Source organism: Enhydra lutris, unplaced genomic scaffold, assembly GCF_002288905.1.
Source record: "Enhydra lutris kenyoni isolate GAN:26980312 unplaced genomic scaffold, ASM228890v2 scaffoldscaffold13, whole genome shotgun sequence".
Lineage (NCBI taxonomy): Eukaryota > Metazoa > Chordata > Mammalia > Carnivora > Mustelidae > Enhydra > Enhydra lutris.
In genome coordinates this window covers 26,954,204-26,973,056 of record NW_019154097.1, presented here as the reverse complement: position 1 = coordinate 26,973,056, position 18,853 = coordinate 26,954,204, and the positions used below count along the sequence as shown (strand labels likewise).

Here is an 18,853-nt window from a genome sequence, read left to right as displayed (position 1 = left end):
TTTAATTTATTTATTTGTCAGAGAGAGAGATAGAGAGCACAAGTGGGGGAGTATCAGGCAGAGGGAGAAGCAGGCTCCCTGCTAAGCAAGGAGCCTGATGTGGGACTTGATCTCAGGAACCTGGGATCATGACCTGAGCCAAAGGCAGATGTTTAACTGACTGAGCCACCCAGGCGTCCCATCACGTCCTGTCTTTTCATTTTCTTTTCAGTCTACGGAAAGTTGGTTAATCATAAAAACAGAACTCAACCCAGAAATCATCCTTAACTTCTTTCCTTCCGGTAGAAAAACAATTTGCATTTCTCCATCAAGAAACCAATGTTTGGAGGAAATGTGGAGTAGCAAAAAAAGTCACTTTGTTCTTATATTAAAAAAAAAAAAAGCTAAAAGTGAAAGGAAAATGGCAATCACTATTTCCTTAATTCCTCTATATGGTTTGACTAACTTTTAGTAACCACAGCTCCTACGTTCAGTACAGATTAAAGGAAACCTTATATGTATATAGACCACTTTAACTTTTCAGGGGATATAAATTCTATCAGGAATAAAATGTGGATTTAATCTTTACTTGAATCTCTGTGTTTCCCATAAAAAAAATCACTAGGCACTGCCTAGAAGAAGACCTGAAGACATGAACATATATATCATATCTGTGATGAGGAAACTGGGCGGGCAACCATTGCGGGTTTCTAGGTTCCTTCAACGAGCCAACTAGTATCTTTAGATTTCTCTCTCAACCTGAGCTACCTGCCATCACCTCTATACAGCACTTCAAACTCTAGACATCACTTTCTCCTTTGAGCTTCCTTTGCCTAAAAAAGACCCTTTCGTGGACATTTTCTGCTGTTGGTAAGATAGAGCACTTTTTCTCAGATCACCCCAGCCCAAGGGGAAGGTGGGATCACGGTAAGTCTCCCTACACTATAGGTCTCTGACACTGACTCCGCCTCCACAGGCGCATGAAGAGCTCCAGTTTCTCTGCTGAATGGCTCTGGGTGCCCCAACCGCTGGTTCATGGATACTCTACAGAAAGAGGGGCCTGGTTACCCGTTTGCCGGCGACATTGTACTCCTCTGCTAATGGTTTTCCTTGGTGCTGCTAATGAACCAAACAGGGGCCAGGCTGCCATGCCCACTGATGGCTCTACTGCTACTGGGACCCACCAACAGGGACCAGTGCTGATGGAACTGCCAGTGTCTGTGCCATGGATCCTGTCCTTTGACCATTCCAAATCCTGGCCACTAATGCTGCTGACGTTTCTGCTGTTGGTGATACAGCCACTGTAATTTGTACACCATTTTTCTCTTTAGCTACCACGTTTTATCATTGTGAGTTGGGTCACAATATGTGAGCTGGGCCATAGAACTATATGCAGAAGCCTCCGCTATACTCAAACCATTTGTCTGCTACAATGCGAGCTGACTGTCCTTAAATCAAATATGGGCTCCTGAAAAGTCTTCTTTATTTTAAATAATTACACATTTACTCTGCCTTTTTAGGAAAAACTTAATTCCTCTCCAGTTGATTAAAAAAAAAAAAAGTTCTTCTTTATTGAAGAGTGCTAGATAATGAGAATAGATGTAGTAGGAATAATAAAATCAGAAAATCACTGTTTGATAACCCCTGCCCCCCAATAAAATAATTGATTCAGACAACAATTACCAGTGGGTGACAAAAAAAATTAGCAAATGAAACAAATATAGCAAAATGCTAGCACTTACTGAATTAAGTAGTGGGTCAATTCTTTCAATGTTCCATGTGATTGAAATTTTTTCAGTAAAAAATTGGGGCAGGGGTAAAAGTCTCCCTTGATTTATAGTGAGGTGGGTCTCTTTCACGAGGATTGGTACTGCCTTAGGTACAAAACCCTGGACTCAGTTAGGCATGCCCAAGATAGACTGACTTCCACGGCAAACACACTTTAAGCCTGAGCTAAGAACCCGGCTAGGCTGACTCATAATTTTGGTCCAGGTGCCTCTTTCCCATCCTCTCAGTTCTGTTTCAGAGCTGTTTCCACTTCCCATGTGTTTTAAGAGCAACCCCTGAAAACAAATATGAGTCTAAAACCGCAGAGTCACAATAGAGGGAACCATCTGGGAAGCTTTAACAAAGTACATGCATCCAGAGCCTGACCCTTTGATGTTTCAGTTCACTAGTTCTTGGGTGGGGCCCAGGCATATGATTTTGAAAAAGTCTCCAGATAACTCTGCTATGCCTCTCTGAAACAGAGAGGTGTTTCTTTGAAACTATACGTAGGCTTTTACCTGAAGAATCTATATACAGGAGAAGGGATGGGGGCAGATTTAGAAATGGAAAAGATAAATATCAAATTAGGAAGCCCGGAAAGTTCAAATTATTGGTGTGGTAGTCATTAATGCTGCTCACTGATGTCTAATTCTCCTCTTTCCTGAACCTCCAAAACTGCACTTTCCCCTTCTTGTTTAAAGTTGGACCTGGGGGGTGCCTGGGTGGCTCAGTGGGTTAAAGCCTCTGCCTTCAGTTCAGGTCATGATCCCAGGGTCCTGGGATCGAGCCCCACATCAGGCTCTCTGCTCAGCAGGGAGCCTGCTTCCTCCTCTCTCTCTGCCTGCCTCTCTGCCTATTTATGATCTCTGTCTGTCAAATAAATAAAATATTAAAAAAAAAAAAAGTTGGACCCAGCCATTTTACTGGCTTTGGCCAATGAAATAGAAACAGTAGTGTCATGTGTCACTTCCAAGCAGATGTCTTTAAGACACAGTACGCAAGTCACCACATCCCTTTTTCCTGCCTTGGTGATGGTGGAAGTGTGTGTTGAGATGGTGTCTCCATCTGCTGAGACCCTTGGGGGACTATGATGAAACAGCCTGGTTATCCCATGTAGGCCACGAAATGGCCTAATTATGAAAGCTGTTCAGGACACCTGGCTGGCTCAGCTAGTAGAGCATGAGACTCTTGATCTCAGGGTCATGAGTTTGAGCCCCAGGTTAGGCATAGAACATATATAAAGATGAATGAATGAATGAATGAATGAATGAAGTGTGGGGATATTTTTAAAAATATGAAAGCTGTTCATTAATGCAACATAATCTACTCTATCCACATCTTTTTTTTTTTTCACAGAATCTAAGTAACTTATAGAGAATGAGTTCTACCTCCATCAATAACTAAACATTTACAAAGTGTTAAAGAGAGGTAAATGAGGGAGTTTTAGGGTCTGAGATCCTTAAGTTAAAACTTGTGGTATCACTTGTTTGTTCTAATATAATTAGTATATAATGTCTATATAACATACAATTACCTTTAGTAACTGCTAACATTTTTTAAGTTCTTACTATTTACCAGGCACTGAGCTGAGTAAATGACATGGATTATTTCACTTACTTTGCCATTTTGCAGATAAGAAAAATGAAGTTTAAAGAAGTTAAATAACTTGCCCAAGATCACAGAGCTAGGAAATGGTAGAACAAGAACTAATACAGGCAATAGGGCCTCAAAGCCTGTGTTCTTAACCACTACTTCTTCTGCTTCCTTATGCAACTTTGACTAAGTTACTTGACTTCTCTGGAGCTCAGTTTCCTCTATAAAGGGGTTAAGAGCTATCAGGCTCTTAAATACCTTATCGGGTATTTTTTTTTAGGATTAAAGGAGATAACTGGGTAAAACAATTAATATGATTCCTGGCATATAAGGTATTTAAGACACAGTATCTATTATATTTTAGTAGCTAATATGTCACTCCTCGGCCTCTCCTATAAATGGAGACTAGTCAGTATGGGAAAAGATAACAAGAATAAATACTGTCATGACCTATGTGAATTCAGTACCGTAAAAAGATAGGTAAGACAAATACAATAATCAATCCTACATTACTATGCTTACATTACTTAATAGCCAGTGTTGACTTCCTAAAATGGGTTTTTGAAAATAGAGATACAGTGTATCAGCAAATGACACCTATAAAATTCCCAAGGATGTAATAACTGCATCCAGGAGCTCCAAGGCCATTATGTCTCAAGGTCCAAGAAAAAAAAAGACTTCAAGGGTAGTGAAAGATATTTTCTGCTCAACTAGTCACAAATGATACACTGGGATTGATACAGTTCAAAAAACTGATGTTCATACATTAGTTGATAAACTATATAAGATAATATCATATTTGATGTGAAACTATTTGCTCTGGGTCTTCTATTTGTTTATTTAACTTTCCCTTTTCTTCCGCTTCCTTATGTAATAACATAAGAGTACAAGTACAGATTTTCTACATAGACAATATTCTGCAAATGAAGAGTTCTATTTTCTTCCTTCCCAATCTGCACACATTTGACTTCCTTTTCTTGTCTTATTCCATTAGCTAGGGCTTCCAGTATGATGTTGAAAAGGAGGGATGAAGAGAGTCATCCTTGCCTTGTTCCTGATCTTAGAAGGAAAGCTTCATGTTTTTCACCATTAAGCATACTGTTCGCCTTAGACTTCTGTACATGTTCCTTACTAAGTTAAGGAAGTTCTCCTCAATTCCTAATTTACTGAGAGTTCTTATGATGAATGACTATTGGGTTTTGCCAAATCCTTTTTTTGCATCTACTGATATAATTTTGTGATTTTTCTTCTTAAGTCTGTTGATGTAAGAGATTACATTAGCTGATTTCCAAATGTTGAACCATTTTACATATAGCTGTGTGTGTGTGTGTGTGTGTGTGTGTTTTGAGAGAGAGAACACACATATGGCGGGGGGCAGGGCAGAAGGAGAGGAAGAGAGAAAATCTTAAGCAGGCTCCATGCTCAGCATGGAGAACAATGCAGAGTTCAATCCCACAACCCTGAGATCATGACCTGAGCTGAAATCAGGAGTTGGATACTCAACCGACTAAGCCACCCAAGCACCCCTGTATATAATTCTTTTTATACTTAGGCCTGATGCTTTCTATTTTAGGTCATTTATTATCAGTTCAATTTCTTCAATGGACATAGGTGTATTGAGATTGTCTATTACATGACATTTTGATAGGAAGAGTTCATTCCATCCCTTTTGTTAAGATCTTTCAGGGACTTCGTATTTACCTTCTAAGTTTAGCTTGTACCTTTTAGTCTGCAGTCATCTCTTAACATTCCAACTTTCTGCATATCTTACTACTCTTACTACTTGCATTTTCCCCAAAATATCAAGCTCTGTCATATGCCTATGTATGCATAAGGACTTTTCTGTGTTCCTAAAGTATCCTTTTCTAATTTGTATTTATCCTACTAAACTCAGCTTTCCATAGAAGCCTTTCCTGATGTCTCCCGGCAATTTACCTGCCCCATTCATCTTATACAATAGAAAAATGAAATTGTTCTTTAAAATTATAAGGAAAAAGCCAAGAGTTTAAAGTTATTTTAAATTTTCAATGTAATTCAAGATGTACAATGAAATAAATTATAAAATACTGACCTGGTTGTAGATTGTGTCCTTTATAAATTCAGTATCAAAGACAGATAGACACATTTTGACACAGCATATCAACAATGATATAAACACTGAACAATAAAATATCATTTCAAGATAAACGTTAAGTATATATCAAGACTGAAGGCAAACTTGAGTACTCATTTAGGTATACTTAGATACTTAGATATATCACCTTCTTAGAAGTGTTTGTATATGAAACATTTGAGTCTTTTTGTTTATTTTTATTTTTCTGAATGGCTAACAGCTTAAACTCTTGAGTTATATAGACTTGGGATAGATACCAAGTTATATTCTGTGAGATCTTGGGCAAGTGATTAAACCATCTCAATTTCCTCATGGGATAAAAATAAATAGTAACTAGTGGCGATGGTAATGATATTACTTGAATTATTAAAAATAATGTCATTATATAGGCCTCTCTTTCTCCTTATGTACAGTGTTTGAAAAAAAAATTTTTTTACCATGAGTCCTAGTACCCTGCAAATAATAACCCATTGAACCCCTTCTCCAACACCATTCTTCCTTACTCTTTTTTTATAACTGCCAAAACAGTAGAATATGGGCTAGATGGAGCAATATTTCAAGTAGAGTAATCATTCTGAATCAGAAACTTTCCTTTTAGTAGTTATTAAAAATAAATCATGTCTTGAAAAATAATTGCTCATAATTATAGGTCCCCTAGACACACTTTGTAGGGAAACATAAACGGTTTTGAGTATTTCAGAGATGTGGATGTGATAAGACAGGTAAGACAAAGATTTGGATCACCATACTCCTATGTGATATTATAGGCTAAAATGTGTTCTCCTAAAATCCATACGTTGAAGTCCTAACCCCCAGGACCTCAGAATGTGACGGTATTTGAAGACAGGGTCTTCCCCCCACCCTTTTTTTTTTCTTTTTCTTTACTTTTTTTTTTTTTTTTTAATACAGGGTCTTTAAGGAGGTAATTAAGGTAACATGACGTCATTAGGGTGGGTCCGAAACCAACATAACAGGTGCCCTTGTAAGAAGAGGAAATCTGGATACAGATGCATACAGAGAGAAGACAATGTAAAAACATAGGAAGAAGATGGTACTTAAATTCAAGGAGAGAGGCCTGGAACAGATTCTTCCCTCAGGCTCCTTAGAAGAAACCACCTCTGCTGACTCTTGATCTTGGACTTCTCACCTCCAGACTGTAAGAAAAATAAACTCTGTTATTTATTTATTTATTTAAAGATTTTATTTATTTATTTGACAGAGAGAGACACAGTGAGAGAGGGAATACCAGCAGGGGGAGTGGGAGAGGGAGAAGCAGGCTTCCCACCAGGAAGGGAGCCCAATTCGTGTCCTAGGACCCTGGGATCATGACCTGAGCTGAAGCCAGACACCTAACAACTGAGCCACCCAGGTGCCCCTACACTTCTGTTACTTAAGCCATCCAGCTTGTGGTACCTTGTTGTGTAAGCCCTAGCAAGCTAATACCTGTAGAAAGGATTGCTATAGCATATGCTCTACAAGGGAGGGAATTTTTTCCCTTTTTTGTTCATTGATGTACCCTAAGTACCTAAAGCAATGCCTGGCATATAATAGGTGCTCAGCAAATATTTGCTAAGTGAACTTCTTAATAAATAAAGCAGATTAATAAAATCCTTCCTATAGATGCTCTGTTAAATACCATCAGTGTTTCAGTAATACTTTTTATTCTCATAAGACCTGAGAATCTGAACTCAATGCTCTTACTAACTCTATGTTTAATTGGTCTGCTGCCACAGCCCAGATATATAAAATCCTCTGGTGAAACTCTTGGTATGATTCAATTCCAGGAATAATTTCTTACAGACAAGAGCTAATAAGATTAAAAAATGCTGCTGCAATACAATACATGTGAATTAGTCCACATAGAGAAACAGATCAAACTTGTTAGTCCCATCCTGGGGAAAATACCACAGATGGACGGAACTTGCTGGTATTTGCTGTTCCCTGAAAAGGATCTGACTAGCTGATTTCACTAAAGGCATGGAGAACAGCCTGGATTCACAATTTAAAGGAAAAAATAAATAAGGATCCTCCTGTTGTTTTCATTAAAGCATGTCTTGTGTGGATACAGGAAAAAGACAGATTAAATTTCCTCTGACTATTCAATTATATGACTTCATGGTGCATGTAAGTCTTTAAACCAAATCCATGTCTTAATATCATCACTATCATCATCAATCGATACTTAGTTTAGTTCCCTGAATATGCTAGGGAAATAACAGCAAAATAAAACATAAAAGAAATATGGAGTCTATATTCTCATTCTAACTTATATGCACATATCCTTTAATAACAACTGGAACAAAAAAAGTCACCAAAATTATAATAGTTCTTGATGTGGGGAAAAAAGGCAAAAGAAAAAAATTAAATTTCTTTACAATTTACAGTTCACTGACAAGTCCTTTGGATTGGCAGAGTGACCTTCCTCTAGAAACTCAACTGTTTTTATGTTAATACTCTGCTAAAGGCAAAAAACAACCTTCAATTAACATTATCCCAACCTAGGGGCACCTGGGTGGCTCAGTTGGTTAAGTGACCGCCATTGGCTCAGGTCATGATCCTGGAATTATGGGATTGATTCCCACATTGAGTCCCACATCGGGCTCCCAGCTCCACAGGGAATCTGCTTCTCCCTTTGACCTTCTCCCCTCTCATGCTCTCTCTCACGCTCTCTCTCACTCACTCTCTCTCTTAAATAAATAAATAAAATCTTAAAAAACAAAACAAAACATTATCCCAACCTCCAGGATCCTATAAGTATACTTCAACATATAAAAATTCCTTTGGGAACTTCCTTTTATCTTAACTCCCCCAAGATAACATGTTAGCAAGCATCCTCCAAGCATATGGCCCATTGATATACATCTGAAGGGTCTCATGACTAAGGTTTTACTAGACAGTAATAAATGACCTTTTCCTAACAAGAGCTAGCCCCCTAAGGTCCTAGAAACCTTGCTTCCAAAATTCCCTAGAGACTTACACACACACACACACACACACACACACACTAGAGAGACTTACACTATCCCTAACCACTTCCTGACTTGAAAGTATATAATTAGTCACCCATCAGAACCCCAGTGCAGCTCTTTCTGTCCACTGGGTCCTGTCCCTGTGCTTTAATAACACCATCTTTTTGCACCAAAGACATTGAAGAATTCTTTCTTGACCATCAACTTCAAATCCTAACATCTTTCCTACATCACATTTATACAGAATATGCATGAGAAAGCCAGAACACACTAGTTTCATGGGTAGGCAAAATTCAGCATTTTAAAACCAAAGTTTGGAAACATCATCCAGAAGATAACTTAAAAATCAAGTCAAAACCTTTTCTTAATTCTCAGTCAGTGCTTGGGCCAGGAATTAGCTCCCCAACTGATGCAATCTGAAACCAGAGCCAAGAAGTGTTTACCTAAGTCTTTGTCCCAAAGGGAGAGAAGCTTCTTTTCTAAGTCTCTAGGAGTGATGCTGCTGGGATTGCTTTAAGACTTGAGCAAATGTAGCAAGTAGGAGTACAAACATCAAAATCACTTCGAAACATTTCCTTTTCCAGCAAAATGAAAGCCAGATAGTTTTTCATGATACGCAATTTGTAATCAAGCCCTCCTCTACTGAAGGATTTAATTAGATGGTGGTACATTTGCTCCTTTTTCCTGGGAACCACAGCATAAACAGGAAGTACATGCCTCTGGGGCTTATTGGTTGCAGAATGGAAAAAATGAAGCTGTGGATTCTCTCAAAGATGATTTAGAGAGGAAGGATCATTAAATTACTGTACTCCCCTCCTTATCTTCTCCAGGAGGCTTATAAACCAAACGAACGCACAAGCTGTACTCCACAGGCAGGAAAATACAAACAGTTCTTTGCCCGTATGTGACAGGAAGTCAACTTTACAGCTCTGTGTCAGAGCTGTACACTTGGGTCTGCATCCCAGAGCAAAGATGATCAGCCCGTCTTAACACCTGTTAGAACCGTGTGTGCTCCAGTTTCCATCCTGACAGCCACAAGGTTCTGGAGCTAAAATCAGAAAGTCAATCATTTCATACTAACCAAACACCACAGTGTTAGGTATTAAACAACCAAACGCTGAGCCTATTAAAAAGAAGAACAATGAGAGACTATGGACTCTGAGAAACAATCTGAAGGGTTTGAAGAGGTGGGGGGGGTGGGAGGTTGGAGGAACAAGGTGGTGGGTATTAGAGAGGGCACGGACTGCATGGCGCACTGGGTGTGGTACAAAAACAATGAATACTGTTATGCTGAAAATAAATAAAAAAATGATTTAAAAAAAAAAGAAGAAGAAGAAGAAGAAGAAGAACAATGTATTCCCCACAAGGGAGATCCTTGTGGTAACGGACTAGCTCTGCAGCTTGACTGCAGTGGCGGTTATACCCATCTACCCATGTGATACAAGGGCGCAGAACTACACACAGACCTTGGGCTGCTGTCCACGTCCAGGCTTTGATAACTTACTAGTGAAGTAAGGTGTAACTATTGGGGGAAAGTGGGTAGAGGGTACCTCTCTGCACACTCTTTGCAACTTCTTGTGATATCTGCACTTATTTCAAAATAAAATGTTTTGAAAAAAGTGGACCTTCGGGGCACCTGGGTGGCTCAGTGGGTTAAAGCCTCTGCCTTCGGCTCAGGTCATGATCTCAGGGTCCTGGGATCTCTGCTCAGCAGGGAGCCTGCTTCCTCCTCTCCGCCTGCCTCTCTGCCTACTTGTGATCTCTCGCTCTGTCAAATAAATAAATAAAATCTAAAATAAATAAATAAATTAATAAATAAATAAAAGTGGACCTTCTTGGGTACATCAACATACTTTGAACACTTTGCACTTGGACAAGTCATGGAGAATACAACATAGCCTGCCTGGTTTTCAAGTGTAAGGCTTCGGCCCCCACCCAACAGAGGGCTTGGGGCTGGGAATGCCCTTGCGGATGCTTTGCCTGGGACTCCCTTTCTGACCTCCCCTGTCTCAAATTTAGGTCACACCTCATCGCCCACCTCCTCAGGGAGGCCTTCTCTGCGCCCCCTAACTAAAGTCGGTGCCCTCTGCTCTTCTGGGTACCTCGGCCCCCTCCCCGCGTTCTTCGCGTTCTTCGTACGTGTAAAGATCTGGTAGTTTGTCGCCTGTCTCGCCCCTCGCCTATGAGCTCCGTGAGGGCTCGCACCGCGTCTGCCCCCGCGCGCGCCGGAGGCTGGTGGCAGGTGCACGGAGGAGTTTGTTGAATAAACGCACCTCACTGGGATTCACTCCCTCGGGCTCGAGGACGTCGCGTCGCTTCCTCCCCCTCGTACCCACTGACCCTCTCAGCCCCTGCGGCCCTCAGCCACACACACGTGCCCCTTCGCCTCCTCGCCTCCACTCGGACCCCACCAGCTCAGGGAGGGCGCCATTTTCCTCTTACTCGTCTGCCCTGAACCCTTTTCTCCCTCGCGAGCACCTTTTCCTCAGATCACCTCCTCAGCCCCCTCCTCAATATCTCCCCGTTCCCGGGTGCCCGCCCCTCCCTTCCGGTGCAGCCCCTGGGCCGGTACTCCAGCCTGGGGCCTCCCCGGCCTTCGGACCACACCCCTCAGACCAGCGGGGTCGCGCGGGAGGCGCGCACCCCGCGGCCGCTCCGGAGGGGCGGGGGGATGGGCGGGGCAAGGGGGCGTGTCTCTTATAGTCGTGGGCGTCGATTGGCCGGGCCGCGGGTAGGGGGCGGGACTGCAGCCTGGGTCTCGGCCCTGGATCTCCGCCCGGGATCTCCGCCGCGCATTCTTCGCGGAAGCCTCCCCAGCGTCGTTGGTCGGGACGAGAGAGCGACGCCTCAGGCTCCGGCAGCATGGCTGAGAAGCGGCACACAGGAGACGCCGAAGCCCGGCGGCTCCCCGACTCCTTCAGGGGTGAGCCCCGCGCCGTCGCCCACCTCCCCTAACCCTCCCCTCGGGAACTATTCGCAGCCCGGGTGTCCCAGGCTCGCCTCCGTCGCTTTTAAGCCGTGCGACCGCCGCTTTAAGCTTCGGTGACGCTGAAAATAGTGAATCCTGTTCCGCGGGCTGGGGTCCGTTTGAGGGATGTTAGGGTGCAGAGTGCACAGAGGCTTGCCTGGCACACGGAGGACGCACCCACTGCAGGGCAAGTTTTCAATACCAGAGCCACGGCAGAGGCTCGAGTGCTCCAGCGCTTGCCCGATGCCAGGCCCTGTGCCAGCGCTTTGCGTTCCTTATCTCGTAGCATGCGTGCGGGCAAGATGTGTAAGTGACTCACGGCCAGTGACGCAAACCTGCACCCCACCCTCAGGACCCTGGGTCTTCCTGTCGCGCGACTCCCCCCCCACCCCGCTCCAATCCCCTCCAGCCAGCCTTTGCCCAGAGCGACTACCCCTTCTCCCGAACTGGGAAGAACTCCTGCCCCCCCCAGCCCCACCCCTGGCCAATTTCACATTAAGAAGCAAGACAGACCTGGGAGGTTTTGCCCCCCGCCCCTCACACGAAGTAAGCTATGTTTGTGCAAGAAAAGAAGAAAGTCTCTTTTCCGCATTCTTCTCTCTCTCTTCCCAGCTTCACCTTCTGCCGTTTTCTGCCCCCTCTTTACTCCCTTTGTCCTAGGGACCTCGCCTCTGGGGCTTTTGTTTCTCACTGGGAATTCTTTTAAGTATTCCCACCCTACCGGGGCCTTCCCTGCCGTGATGGCAGAAACCTTGAGTGGCTCAGTGTTGTTTCCCTGCGAAGGAACTAGTACCCTTGAGAAGGCTATCATCTTGAACCTTTATTGGCTAACTCCTTGGGGGTGAGAGTGGGGTTCCAATAGAGAGAGGTGACAATCCTCCCCGGGGTGCTGAGTCCCTCCCAGGGGCTCTTAGTGATCCAAAGGAATTATTTCTAAGGATGGAATTTCAGACAGGCTGACATAGAGAATGACATTTTAGGGGGGAAGGGTGAGCTTTTCCAGCACCCCCACAAAGAACATGATATTGGACTTAACTATTCTGACTAGTTTGTAAAGCCAGCCTAGTCCACCCATCCAAGTCCCATTTCCGTTGCCCAGCGATCCTTCCCAGGAGCATCCAAAGAATTCTGTCACTTTTCTCTGCTAAGCACATTGGAGAGTTACTTTCCCAAATCAGTAGTGTAACAGGAAGGATGTATTTGAAGAAACCGATACTCAAAGAGGTTGAATTACTTCAGAGTCACAGTTTATAAGTAATGGAGCCATATTTTATATTGGGTTTTAGCTGACCCTAAAACTTGGAGTCCACCTCTTTTGTAGTTGATTGTCATATCCTAGATGGGAAGGTGGGTGGGATACTTTCCTCTGTGCTCTGTCTGACCTTTTGGTGGGAGACAGAGGGACTATGAGGATAGTTACTAGCAGTTTGGTGAAAGCAGTGGGAAATCTGTTTGTAGATGTTCTTTGGGAATATGCATGATCTTTATTTATACTTAATATCCCTTTAGTTGGTTTTTCATGGTTACAGACCAGTTTTCACTTCTAAGTTCTTTTTCTTGGCTCTATGATTACCTTTTTTTTTTAATACAAATTTTTTTTCAGACTCTAATGAAAACTGCATGCTCCTCAGAAAATTATATATACAAACAAAATTTTGCTTAGTCTAGATCACCCTTTTTTTTTTTTAATATAAACTTTTGAGATCCAGCACTGGTGGAAAGCCATTACTAGAATTTATTAAATAGAATTTATTGAGTGCCTGCTATAGGTCAAACACAGCCTAAGTGCTTTACAAACATGATCTCATTGCAGTCTTCTAACAGCTCCACAAGGAAAACATTATCCACCATTTTACAGCTAGGAAACTGGGGCTTGGAATAGAAAAATCACACATGTGTGCCTCGGAGCCAGGTTTCAAACCCGGGCTATGTGATTTTCCATTTTCCCTACCCTAGAGCTATCTTCAAAATGTGTACGCAAGAGAGGACCTTCTCAGACATTGGTACTTCACCGAAGGTGAGAGACAGCAAGGAAAGCCCAAAGGAATCTAACTTCAATCCAGACCTCTTGAATAAGACATCTCCAGAAGGCTGCTTCTGGGGGAGGCAGTGGAATATAAAAGCCCAAACTCTCTCCTTTTGTGATTTTGCTGACAATTAGTCTTAGGAATATAAATAGGGCCAAACCTAGAGCAAGAGCCAGTGCATTCACTTTGTAATGAAATAGTGCAGGTGGATTGCAAAGAAATGTATTATTATAATTAAGAGACATGTCAACAGAATGTATCCCTTTGGGACAATGCCTGAAAATAAGCAGAATCAAGGGACTGATTTGTTTATTTCAGTTGTTACAGCTGATCAGATTGGGGAGAACTTTGTAACTTCTTTAATAATTAATCTGAGTTAAACTATCAATGGTCATAAATTAACTCAAACCAATGATGAAGTCTAGTAAAGCTGGTGTGTGTGTGTGTGTGTGTGTGTGTGTGTGTGTATTTGATTAGACAGGTTCCTTATTACATGGTCTTATTGTAGATAGACTGTTTGTCTGGGTATATATTATCTTGATAAAGGAATTACAATTATCATGACAATACCTTGTTAAGTGTGGAACGAAAGAGGTTAGAGATTATAGTCCGTGGAAAAAAGGAAGTATGTGTCAATTCTCCTTCTCCATTCTTTTTGAATGTCTGTCTATACTCTGAAACTGGTAAAGAAACTTAACCCCAGGCATTTAGCCTGACATTTCAGTAGATTAGTCTCTGAAGATGCAGGCAATAAAGTGTCTGTTGTAAAGTATCAGTGAAAATCATACCAACTTTGTCCAGTTATAAACACACTTATGATAAGATGGTATAGTATAGTGTAGTGAAACAAGAGTGGAATTTAGAATTCAAGGATCTGAATTGAGATCTCAATACCATCCCTTACTACCTGGGTCACCTTGGGTTAAGTCTCAGCCTCCGGAGCCAATTCCTCGTCTCTGTCCTGGGTATAATCTTACCAGTGGTAACTGTCTCCCAAGGTTTCAAGAATCAAATGAGAAAATTTACGTAAATGTACTTTTGTAACATTAAAATGTCAACTATTCAATCGGAGAAAGACAGCTATCATATGATCTTCCTGATATGAGGAAGTGGAGATGCAACATGAGGGGTTTGGGCGGTAGGAAAAGAAGAAATGAAACAAGATGGGATCGGGAGGAGGACAAACCATAAGAGACTGTTAATCTCAGAAAACAAACTGAGGGTTGCCAGGGGGAGAGGGGTAGGGAGAGGGTGGTGGGGTTATGGACATTGGGGAGGGTATGTGCTGTGGTGAGTGTTGTGAAGTGTGTAAATCTGGCGATTCACAGACCTGTACCCCTGGGGCTAATAATACATTATATGTTTATAAAAAAAATTTTTTTTAATTTAAAAAAATGTCAACTATTGAGGTAATTCATTAATGGCGAAAACAAAGAATGAAGTTAACAATGACTATTAAGAAAATGTAGTAATTATGCAGGGAGTTTAAATTTATGGGCAAAAAGTTGTATGAAAGATGGTCCAAGATGGTTTAGAACTTTATTGTCCTGATCAGATGTAGTCTGTTTCTCCTCTAGAGATAGAGTCCCCAGGCAGATTGTTAGTCTTGATATTTTCTCAGCAGTGTTTGGGTCCCAGAAGGCAATTCACTTACTAAAAAGTTTATGCCTAAAACTGCATCAACATGAACTTTAAGTTGTAATAAAAAATAACGCTGCTATTTATTGAACACTTCCTGAGTGTCAAGTTCTTCTCATTGGTTTTTATATGAGACAAGTATTGTTCTTTTCCCTTATATTACTCCTGAACAAAGTTAGTGGTAGAATTGGAATCTGACCCCAGAGCCCCGAGCTCTTACCCACTGCTTAGCTTCTTGATGTCAGTTGAACTGTACTTTTATCTGCCCCCCCAACACACACACACACACCTTTTTTGTTTGTTTTTAAGATTTTATTTATTTGACAGAGAGAGATCACAAGCAGGCAGAGAGGCAGGCAGAGAGAGAGAGAGAGAGAGAAGCAGGCTCCCTGCTGAGCAGAGAGCCCAATGCGGGACTCGATCCCAGGACCCTGAGATCATGACCTGAGCCGAAGGTAGAGGCTCAACCCACTGAGCCACCCAGGCGCCCCCGACACACACCTTTTTTTTAAAAGGAAGCTCGATGCCCAATGTGGAGCTTGAATTCATGACCCTGAGATCAAGAGTCCCATGTTCTACCAACCAAGCCAGCCAGGCACCCCCAATTTTTAGATAAAGTGATGTTGCCCTCCAAAGACTTTAATGAGGAAAACTCAATTGTAGATACTTTTAAGATGTCCAAGTAAAGGAGCTGGAGGGAAGGAAAAAAAAAAAAAAAAAACAACGGAAGAAGTAGGAGGGTTTTGCTCTCTTAATATGTTTCAAGTCTAGTCTAAATTTAATTCACTTAATAGCATTATGAAATTGTTTTTCTCCAGTTTTTCTGAATATAACTGTTTCTGTCTTTCCGGCTATGGGCGATAGTCAGCCCATACATACTCATTCTGACAACTGCTTTGGGACAGAGGATGATTCTGAACTGTATTCAACAATTATTTACTTGGCAGATGGTTTTTGAGTACCTGTTATGCTCTAGATGTCTACCGTATTAGCTCATCTACTCTTCACATTTAACCCTCTCAGGAGGTACTCCTATTAGCCCTATTTTTAAATGAGTAGATTAAGCACAGAGAATTAAGAAACTTTCACAAGATCATACAGATAATGAATGGCAGAGCCAGCTTTGAAGCCATCATGCCATGTTGTATTAAGAAGATCAAAATCTGGGGTGCCTGGCTGGCTCAGTTGTTAAGTGTCTGCCTTTGGCTCGGGTCATGATCCCAGGATCCTGGGATCAAGCCCTGCATTGGGCTCCTTGCTCAGCGGGGAGCCTGCTTCTCCCTCTCCCACACCTCCTGCTTGTGTTCTATCTCTCTCAGTCAAATAAATAAATAAAATCTTTAAAAAAAAAAAAAAGATCAAAATCTATGAAGAAGACGGACCTTGAATAGGATAATTATAAGTACGATAAATGTTTTTTAGAAATGGTTAAGTGAAAAAAGAAAGAAAGAAAGAAAGGGTTAAGTGCTGTAGGCAATTTGGAGAGGGGGCCTCTTTAAGACTCAGGGGGTTCAAATTTAAAATTACTCATGACACCCTCACCTCTTTTTCCTCCTGTTTTATGACTAGGACACTCGAATGAAGAAAAGCTACAGAAAATCCCCAAGATACTTGGGAAAGAAAATATTCACACTTACTTAATTTCCTTACAATCTTTTCAAGCTAGGCAAAGGACTCCCTTTATTTCAATTTGCATTGGAACTCTTTCTTGAATGGGTCTGGCCATGCTCTTTTTCTAATATCTCATGGTAAACACATTTTGTGATTCAGATCTGAAAATGCTTCTCCAGTATCAGTCCTTTTGATCCAGTATTTGTAGGCATAGATGGTTTATAATAGGGAGGAAAAGGTACTCTCTCTGGCCATGGTTTTTAATTTGATACTATCTGGCCTTTAGCCACTCCAGCCCAGAGGCTAATTTCTTCCCTAGAGGTTTAAGGATAAGGGCATTCGAAGAATTAGAAGCCGTGCCTAATTAAAATAATCATTTGAAAGATGGGTTATAGTGTGTGCTTGTCTGCTTTGAAAGCCTCTGCACAAACGAATGCAAATTGTAATCTCTCCTAGTAAATGCCAACATTTTTTTCAACATACACGTATTGAGCCCCTACTGTGTGCTAAGCTGGGCGCCTCTCTCCCTCCATCTGGTGTCATTTTTCTCTCTGTAGTGTGCTCTGTAGTGTTTCTCTCTTCACTTTTTTCCTCCATTTTTCTTCTTTTCCTTTTCTTCTGTTGTTTCCTTCCCTTCCTTGTCTTTTTTATTTACCTATTTTTAATATTTTGAATATTTTTTTGAATATTACCCTTTTGAATATTGTATTTATCTTAGTGAGAGAGAGAACATGAATAGGGCAGGGAGGGGCAGAGGGAGAAGGAAAATATAATCAGAAATATGATATCCTGAATATTTATACCTCTCAGAAAAATTCAAAAATTGCCAAGACCTTTCATTTCAACCTACTGTTGTTGATCCTTAAAAGGTGCCATTAGGACCATGCTGTTAGCATGTTTTTGAGACCAAATTCCCAGCCCTCTTATCTCTCTCCACCCCAACAGCACTGTTCTTGGCAGTGCATCAAGAAGGAAAGTGCTTCACTTGCATTCCAGGAAAGGGGAAGGAAAAGCTTGTCCGTAAATGTTGCTGTTCAGGCATTGCAATAGTCCTTGGGCTCATCTTTTTCTTTTTGTGTGTATTAATGCAAATGAAACTTGAGTTAGATTTTCAGATATTATGTAAGACCTTTCTGGCCTTTCCCTGAAGAGGAAATCTAATCTTCTGAACTTTAGAACAAAATCTCAATGATAAATAGAATTTATTATTGCACATGATTTCCAGCAGCGTCAAGTTCCATAGACGTTTTAGTAAATCAGCTGATACAGTATCATTAACAATGTAGTGCTCTGAAATTATGCCTGTGTTACTCTCTTGAAAAGATTATTTTACTGCTTTTTTGGTAACTAACCCAACAAAAATTACCATACAACTTGTTTTGTTTTGTTTCATTTGTTTCATGGTTTTGTTTGTTTTCTTCTGTCTCGGCTCAGGAAGTCTTTTGCTTTATTACTCGGGGACTCCAGGAGGAATATTTCATACCTACTTTACAGATATTTGTGAATATTAGAAAGATAGTATATAAGGAATCTACTTGTGGCTGACATGTGATAGACATTCAATAAATAGCTATTATTAGTCATAATTAAAGATACTGCCAGAGTGAGAGAAACTTAAGAATTACACAATTTCATCTTTTCAGCAAAATTAGTTTACACAATAAAAATGGATGGAAATTTTACTAAGCATATATGCAATGCAGCAGAATTTCTATTTGAGAAAATTGGACATAACATAAATGTTCATTAGGTTCATGGAACAGTGGACTATTATTCAACCTTTAATAATAAAGAATATGTACTGACATGAAAAGATGTTCACAGTATAGGGGGAAAGCAGATTCAAAATTATTATATATACCATTATTTCATTTTAAAAAAAGGATACAAAAGATTTAGAGGACACATAGCAAGGCAGAAAAGTCATCGCCATCTAGAGATAAGGGAAGTATAGATAATTTTTCTTCTCTAATTTCTTTAGCTATAATTTCTAATTTTTATAGGAACAATACTTTGCTTTTACAATAAGAGGGAAAAAAGCAGTGTTTTTTTAAATACATTGTCAGTTCCGGGGTGCCTGGGTGGCTCAGTGGGTTAGGTCTCTGCCTTCGCCTCAGGTCATGATCCCAGTGTCCTGGGATCGAGCCCTACATCGGGCTCTCTGCGCAGCAGGGAGCCTGCTTCCCCT

General features: G+C 41.2%; 1 protein-coding gene across 2 annotated transcripts in view; it reads left to right on the top strand.

Annotated features, from left to right (window-relative positions):
• The first annotated feature begins 11,106 nt into the window (after nucleotides 1–11,106).
• Nucleotides 11,107–18,853, top strand: part of LOC111146314 (stomatin) — a 27,816-nt gene continuing 20,069 nt past the window's right edge. Inside the window, exon 1 of one of the 2 annotated variants that reach the window (XM_022501816.1) lies at nucleotides 11,107–11,344. In XM_022501816.1, the coding sequence (XP_022357524.1) occupies nucleotides 11,284–11,344 (61 nt within the window). In that variant the 5' untranslated portion in view covers nucleotides 11,107–11,283. The remainder of the gene's footprint in view (nucleotides 11,345–18,853) is intronic. The other variant, XM_022501817.1, reaches the window with a different exon arrangement.